Source organism: Gavialis gangeticus, unplaced genomic scaffold (assembly GCF_001723915.1).
Source record: "Gavialis gangeticus isolate Ggan-Ray unplaced genomic scaffold, GavGan_comp1, whole genome shotgun sequence".
Lineage (NCBI taxonomy): Eukaryota > Metazoa > Chordata > Crocodylia > Gavialidae > Gavialis > Gavialis gangeticus.
The window spans coordinates 27529379-27537827 of NW_017729028.1; the positions used below are offsets into that span (position 1 = coordinate 27529379).

The 8449-nt window shown below is 44.2% G+C and overlaps 1 protein-coding gene across 3 annotated transcripts in view; it reads right to left on the reverse strand.

The window, feature by feature from the left end:
• The window catches only part of LOC109300203 (WD repeat and coiled-coil-containing protein-like), a 15095-nt gene extending 6729 nt beyond the window's left edge, over positions 1-8366 (reverse strand). Inside the window, exons 1-3 of one of the 3 annotated variants that reach the window (XM_019520820.1) lie at positions 8243-8366; positions 3548-5468; positions 847-964 (exon numbers count right to left, since the gene is read on the reverse strand). In XM_019520820.1, the coding sequence (XP_019376365.1) occupies positions 847-964; positions 3548-5449 (2020 nt within the window). In that variant the 5' untranslated portion in view covers positions 5450-5468; positions 8243-8366. Of the gene's footprint in view, positions 1-846; positions 965-3547; positions 5469-5631; positions 7262-7396; positions 7817-8242 lie in introns of those variants that run through there. The other 2 variants (XM_019520818.1, XM_019520819.1) reach the window with 2 other exon arrangements.
• Between the last annotated feature and the right edge of the window lie 83 nt (positions 8367-8449).

Genomic DNA, 8449 nt, shown 5'->3' on the forward strand with positions numbered 1-8449 from the left:
CCCCCCGTGTTGTGGGGGATGGGACACGGCCACCGTAGTGGTGCAAGGGGGACATGGCCACCAGAACCCCCCCCCTTCCCGCTCCCCACCCTCCTCTCTTTCCCTGTTGCCTCCCCCTTCCTGCCAGCTGTTGTTGGGGTGGGCGGGGGTGGAGGGGCAGCCCCCTCACTTCCTCTGTCTGTAATGCTCTGGGCTCTCTCAGCGGCGCATGCACAGTTAGCCCAGAGTGTTATGGACGGACAGACAGACAGACTGACGAAGGCTTTTATTATATTAGAATGACTCATGCTAAAAAAGAAAAGTGTGTTTTACAATTTTGCCAAAAGTAAGATTTTTAGTTAGGATGTGAGAGGTAAATGAGTGATAAAAAATAAAGAAGGCTCGATTTCTCCAGCTTTTGCTGTACCCAAACCATGCAAAGCTACTTTTGCTGTATTAGTAAAAAATGACTGATTGACTGAGAGCAGATAAAATCTACAGGTTAGAATACCAAAACTCAGTTCTGCACAATTATTAATTCAGACAGCTATACTTACCCGCTACAATTCTCTGGATAAGAAAGCTAAAGTTCTGAGCTAAAATGATATCAAAGGAATATGCCTGATCCTTCACCTGTTAGATAAACAAGGGAACCTGAATGCAGCATATCCTTGAATAGGATATCTGAGTTTTAGGTTAAAAGGAACTAATTCTAAAAACAAGTTAAATTGAAAAGGGTTTTTTTTATTAATATGTTGCCATTGTTTTGCTCCTTGACTTCTTTCCACACCAGATTATGTATCTTGCTACTGCAGACTGAGAATGTCACATCTTTTAACTTTATTGCATTGGATGACTGGAACTTACCATGTTGCATTTCAACAAGGGAAAGGCTGAAAATCTGCTGGACTATGCTTAGACGGAGTTTACCATCACAGAGAATAACAGCCCGCTTTTCATCTGCACCACTTCTAGAAGGCTGCTTCTGCAAATTTAAGAAACTGTTAAATCTAGCAAGGCCTGTTTCCATCAGAGACTTAAATATGGTAAACCACAGTCACACACCTTTGTTAAGAAGAGTACCTTTTGCAAATAGCAAACACTATGTTGGTTTGTCAGTTGATTTGCAAGGAGTACATTTTAAAATCTTTAAATATAATCTAGTCAGGGGTGTCCATTTTAAAAATAGCTGGGGGCCACACACTCTACAGGCCATATGAGGGCAAGGCCCCGAGGCTGTGAGGACACCAACCCAGCTGCACTGTGTTGCTGCACAGCCCTGGACTCACACGCTGCACAGTGGCAGTCAGAGAGGTGGAGCCCAGAACAATAAGGGGAGCTGTGACTGAGTAAAAGACTATATGTTGCCTGTGTGCTGCCAACTGGACAGTCCTAGTGAAGACTACCTTCAATAATCACTGCCTTGAAGATTTAAAATCCAAATAGTCTTACAGATCCTGTCCCGTATACATGGAGCCAAATGGTTTCCAATCTACCCCAAAATAAATTGGTACCCAAGTCTATATAGCTGAGTGAATAATTCTCTTCTGCATGAATAACTGGTGAACTGGAAGAATTCCCTGAGAACCCTGAATAATGTCTCTGGTCACGGCAAACATCACGAGGGAAGACCTATACAAAATAAAATGGGATACTTATGTTTCATGGAGGAGGGCAGTGTATGAAGAGCTTATCTCTTCGGCTCAGCAACTACCAATGCCCCCAAAGCCATTTTGATGCATCTGTGTGCACTTATGGGGATTCACATTTGGCTTTCCTCAACAATCGTCATCACACAGCTTGTTATCTGGGTAGTGCAGATCCAAACTCTAGCAACTGACTCTGAATATGGCACTGTCTATATCTGAAGCGTTTCCATATTTGACACGCATACTTTGTCATCCTTTTATTGAGGGACTGCCAATGATGATGACATATAGTTTGCAGACAAAAAGCTATATTATTGTTGGGCCTTCAAACTGAACTTGGGACCTGACAGTCAAACTGGGCATTTTTCTTGCCCCAAATGGTCTTCAGCAAAAAAATAAATAAAATTTGTAGGCTAAATTATTTACACTTGTGCAACCTCCTTCCAACTTAATGAGCCATTTTGTTGACCAGAGACAAGGACCCCACTCATTTCTTCAGCAACTACACAATGCTAAGAAAGGCAAAAATACAGTGAAAAACATTTCCTACTCAAAGCAGCAAACTTTGCTTCTAAATAAACAAGCAACAGATCTGATGAAAAATCATCAGCACTTTTATATTTGCTTTCAGCAGCGTACCAAACATTAAATTCAGATTAAATTAAATATTTACAATGTGGAACAACTGAGACAAGAAGAGGATCAGACCCTGGCACATAAGGGAGTGGCCACTACCAAAAGGAGGAAGAATTATTCCTAAGAACAGCAAAGGACAAAAGGACATAGACAAAGGATGTTAACTGAAAGGTAAAGTCACTTTTTTTTTTTTTTTTTAAACATAATTGAGAACTGGAACCATCTTCTGAAAGGAAACAAAAAATATAGCTAGTGGACTTTGAGCCATAGCTTGATAATCAGATACTTGAAATTGTGTAGACAAGAAAGTTAGGAACAACTCCCCCCACCCAGTAAAAGAAATCAAAAAGGCACTCAGCAGAAGGATTTCTAGTGGAGCACTTCTGATTGTATTGTTTCTATTCAAAGTCTTAATTCAAACCGGGCAAGTGTCAGTATCAGATAAAACAGGTCTCAGATCCCAAATTGTTTAAATTCTTAGAAACTGAGTATAGGAACTAGAGGCTGAAAGCTGCATCCACAGATGGTTTACCTTTCGAGAATTTGTAAATCAGTTCAGTGCCTTTCTCCCGAGAGAGCACCAACCTCTTATAATTACTTCATCCTAAGACCCTGATCCTGCATGTGTGGGACCAGACCCTGAAGTATGAGACCACACGTGCATAAGGGCACCCTGCACAGATCCAATTGCTATCTTCTCCCAGGCTCAGATCCTGCCAGGGGGAGGTGGCAGATATTTAAAAATATGGATCCTATACGATTTACCTTCTTTTATGCCTGCGGAAGAATGGAACTATATGCGGACTTTATTCGCAGTAAACTATATCATTAGCCTTCTTTTTAAAAATAGATCTCTGTCTGTGCCACCAGTGAAAATACAAAATGGATGAAAACATCAAGGTAACATTTTTTAAATGGCAACATTTCTTGTTTAGAGTCCCAAGAACTGTTTGAAATCTTTCCCTCTCTTCATTTCATTTCAGAGAAATAAATAAATAAAATGACAGACAACTTTGGTAGAACCATAGACAGAGACTGGTACACAAATCAAGTGAAGCATTTCTACAGACCTTAAAAGGCCCAACCCTTATTGTTTTAGGGATTAGAAATGAGGGCTCCAACTGAACCTAATGGGATTATACTTGTGTAAAGCTAAACTGGTGAGTGACAGGGGCTGCTTCCTAACCTGACATGAACTCTTGCAGAGTTGCACATTTTTGATATCCACAATCTTAAAAAACATACCCAGAACAGGTTTTATACTAAGCTTCCAACAAAGTTACCTGAAAAATGATGTTAACAAAAGCCGGCTCCTGAGAAGATGGATACACTGGAAGACATTTCTTCCCAGATTTTAGCAGCTCTGTTAGCTCCAAAAGGTGGTTCTGTAATTCTGTAAAGCTGCCACATAATCCGTCTATGTTTTTAGATAAGTAACTTACTTCCTTTTCACTTAGCAAGAAATTATTTTTAGACAAATTTGAAATTTCAGGAACTTCATCCACATGTATTTTTGGAGATACTGGTCTACTGGAAAACGTAGTAGGTGTCCCATGCAGGGCTGAGGGTCGATTATTTGGCTCAACTACCAAAGTTTCCACAGTGGTGGGAAAATCCACAGAAATCTTCTTTTCTCTGAGCTCACTCACACTTGACAAAAGGCTTTTCTCATAGACCGGGCTCTTAATTTCTTCAATGAGTTTTTTTCTGCTGTTAGGAGACTGAATAATACCCTGACCTGGTATCAGGAGTCCATTACTCAGAGGGTGGATTTCTGCTGGGAGATTTTCCGGTGGCCCTCTTTTCACAGGCGTATTTAAAAAGGCATTAGAATTGGGGCTATTACTAGCAGCAGCAGATGCTGAAGAAGCATTTTCAAAGATTATTTCTTTGATCATCAGACGGATGCTGTACTTGTCCGACCTTGAAGATGGAAGAAATGCAGGATCTGTGAATTTCTGCTTTCCAACCAAAATAAGTAATAACTTATAGGTTAAGAAACATAAACCCTTTGGCTTTTCACTTTTCTCAAGCTGAATTTGTTGGATATTGGGTAAATTAGATGAAGTCAATGAATAGACTAAAATAATATTACAAGTATTGGAGGCTACTGATACAGTTTGTGTTTTAGGATCAAAAGCCATTATGTCAGGGACCAGAATGCCTGGGATGCTGACCTTCTTGGTAGTGGTAACCCTTCTTTCAAAAGTCACCAGGATGAGGTGTGAAGAATCTTGGCCACTTCCTGTTAAATAGTCCTTGACCCTCAGGTGAATAAAAGGACTTGAATCAGGTCTTTCTCTGCTGCAAAAGATATGGGTTAGATCCACAGGGACAGATGGACAAGGTATTGAGGTAACTGGCACAAGTTTCTCTGCCTCTAACATTTTTTTGCCCACATCCATGGAGAACTCTTCATCAGCACACAAAGTGGACTGTGAAGGAAAAGACTCTATTTCCATGCTAGCTGGGACTTCAAATGCAATGCCTGCATTCAAGCCACAAATCTTATCTAGTGGAAGCTCAGTAGTAACAGCAACTTGAGAATTCAAAGTAGATTCTATAGCACAGATGTAGCCTCCCACATCAAATATGGGGCAAAAGGAGCAAGCGTTTAAAGTCTTCTGAGTGTCATCCCATGTGTAGGAATGAAGGGCACTGCCTATGCCAACCACCAAGCGATTGCCCTCCTTAGTCCAACAAGCACAGTGGATTAGACCACTACCTTTGATGTCAGCTTTTATTCTGGAGTTGTTGAGACGTACTGAGTGTAAGACTGAGACATCCCTTGTAGTAAGCACAGCCAAGATCTCCTTCTTCGGGTGCCACACACAACCTTGTGGAAGCACTGGAAATGGCTCACCAGTTTCACAAATCTGAGAAACCAAGAGTTTATTTCTTTCTGCAATGTTATAACACAGCTGCCAAACTGTGATGTGTTTCTTATGCTGAACAGCCAGCAGAGCTGGGGCATCTGCAGCACATGGACCCCAGTAAAGCCCATGGACATGCTCAAACTGACCAACAACACTCGAGTCACCAAACCTTGGTTCTCCATTATGAAGGTGTAAAGCAGTCAGTATCACTTGCTTCCCATCTGTCCAGGCTATACCATGCACAGGATGTATGGCCTGACACAAGGCATTAAGACCAGTTCTCAGAAGTTTTGCCTTTCCAAGCTCCATTCTTTCTAATGAGGGACATCTGTAAATATCAGAAACAAAGCATGCATTATTCTGGAGACTTTGATTATAATTCTACAGTTAACAAAACAAAATAAAACCACTTATTCTTTTCAATAAGAGTGACCTCATTAGGCCATCTCCCCTATCCGCCCCTGTCAGAGCAGGATCGTTCCATTCAGTACCTTTTCTAGTACTTGTATTGTATAGGGAAAAGTTCTGATACTCTCTTGAACTCCACCCACAATCACAAGTCAGCCTTCATGATGACTCCAAGTTCAAACACCACATTTTGTCAAAAAAATCTCTCAGATTCAGTCTCCTAGCTGCACCCTTTTTGCTATCCCTCAGCTTAGCTTTATTCACTCCTGGTAATTTTTTTTAAAACAAGTTTAAGATTCTGAGGAAAGGAAGAAGTGAGGGCAACAGAGTAATGCTGACGACGTAAACAAGCTGGACTTCAAACACTCGGAATTTGTGGTGAGGTCCCACAGGAAGGAATAATAAGGGAAAGGGAGTTCAGGAGAGCTGGTAGTTTCTGAAGGAGATCGTACTAAAGGCACAAAGCCAAATATCCAGCTGAGGGGCCTGATAGGAAGCATGACAGGACACCACTGTGCATGAATCCTCAATTAGTTGAAAATAAAAAAGCAATGGTACAAAAATTGAAAATCAAAAGTCTTAAGGACAAGTATAAAAGAACAGCACATGCATGTACAGACAATGGGCTTGATGCAATAATGGACATGGGTGCCAAAATATTACTTATATAAAGCTTAAATCATAAACTACAATCCCCCCTCCGCCCCCACTCAACTAGTGTCTAGCCATGAAGTACCTGCACTTTACAGGTATCTCATCTTCTGACTGTGAAGCATCCTTGGCACTTAGGATTGCCCCAAAAGCTTGGCACCCTAAGCCCAACTGGAATCCTCAAACTAAACATTAATTTACCTAAGACACTATTTCCAATAGCCATCTTCCAAATATGTCAAGCACACCTCAATAGGATCAGGTTCCGCATAAAAGATGATTGTGGCTTCTTTCTTTTAAAAAAAGAGAGACAGAAGAGAGAGCACAAGGGATAGCACGACTTGGAAGGGGATGGGGCAGTTACCTAAGAAATCAGAGTCCTGGATTCCAAACCTCCTTGAAAGACAGATTATGAATTTTATTTAATCACTGTTTACTATAAAATACATAATCAGTCCTGGAAACAGGGGAAGAACCCAAGTGTTCTGCTCATCCAGGTGGGTGCCACTTTTGAGACCTTGGATGCCAGCATGCTGAGAATGGCCCCTGGGGAAGTCCCAGCACAGCCTCTCTGACATGTTTTGGGGTATGGAACCTATGAGAGGAGCAGGTGGGTTGTGTGGGGTCAGGGACATCCTGGTTATGGCATGCTGCTGTTGCTGCTACTGCCTTTAGGAAAGAAAAATCAGGTGCACAAATAAAAACCTGGAAATAATTGACAAGGTAGCAGGACTGCACTGTCTGGAGTTACAGTAGAGGAAAAACTGAAGACATCACCAATGAGCTAATGTAAAAAAGACACACGTTATTCTTGAAGGTACAAATGGAAGTGCCAGTTCTCAGACAGTGGCGATATTTATTCTGCTCTAATCCACCCTTGTGAGTGCTCAGGGGTGCACTGCATCTAGCTAAGGGTGCCACGATTTAAGAACAAGGCAGATAAACTGGATGGGCTCCAGGAAAGAACAACCAAAACAAGAGATTTAAAGAACACGACCTCTGAGGAAAAACTGAGAGCGTTGGGTTCAATTTAGAGAAGGAAAGGGATGTAATACAGTAAGCCTTCAAATGTACAAAAGGTTGTTATTCTCTGCCCACAGGGGGAGAATGAGAAATAATCCACTTAATTTTCAGCAAGGGAGGCTTCAGTCAGACGAATGCCCTAGCTATAAGGAATTAAGCAACAGAACAAGTTACCTATGGAGGACGCTGAATCCCCATCACCGGAGGTTTTTAAGAAGAGACTAGAAAAGCATCTGTGAAGGATGCTCCTGATATACTGGATCCTGCCCTGGAACAGATGGACGAACGGGAGGATCCCTTTGGGTCCCTTCCACCGCCACGTTTGTGTGATCTCCCTACACTTCCAGCTTCGCAGAGCTCAGACAAAACCCGCCCATAGGAACAACCATCATTCTTGGCAAGACCAAGCTACCTGCCTTGTTCTTTAATACCCTGGCTCGACGGCCCGTGAACTCCAGGAGGTGGAGCCGACAGGTACTTATGGGAGACAGAGACCCTGTCACATCTGATAAGCCTCCTAGGCCATCTGGCTGTGTCGCTTGGCACATAAGCTCGACGAGACACCGTCAGTCATCATCCACTGGCGTGAAAGACCGGAGCAGGGGAAGTGGGTCACTGGTGCCCACGCCCGCCAAACACAAGCAGCCGAGCTCCGCCCTGCTCGGCCCCGCCGTCCCACGTAAGCGGGACTCGTTTCCAGACCAGGGGACTGAGATCTCCTGAGCTGCACCTCAGAGCCTGGCCTCCAACAACCAATTTGGGCCGAATGCCGGGCTACCAAAGGAGTAGGCAGGGACCGGCCGCCCCACAGAGCCCGTGGGGGCCGCCCCGATAGCCCGCTCCACGCCTGTGCGGGGGGCAAACAGGCCCCCGGCCTCGGGGACGCGGGGCCACATGATGGCCCAGCCACGCTGAGGGGTTGCCGGGGGCCTGGAGGTCTTGAAGGCCTCATCTTTCCCCTGGCACCGTCCGCTCGCGCCGCCGCCTCGCCCGCCCTTTAAAGCCGCGGTCGGTCCCTACCCGGGGTGCCCAGCCCGGACCGAGGGGGTGCTACCGCTGGCAGCCGCACGCGGGGGGAAGGGGCCAGGGCGCGCGCGCCTCCCCCGTTCCGTTCAGTGCTCCCGAGCGGCGCTCTAGCCTCCCGCCGCTTCTCGGTGATACAGCGGCTGCGAAGCAACTACAGCTCCCAGAATGCAACGGAGGGGTGGGAACTGTGCGGGGGGGTGT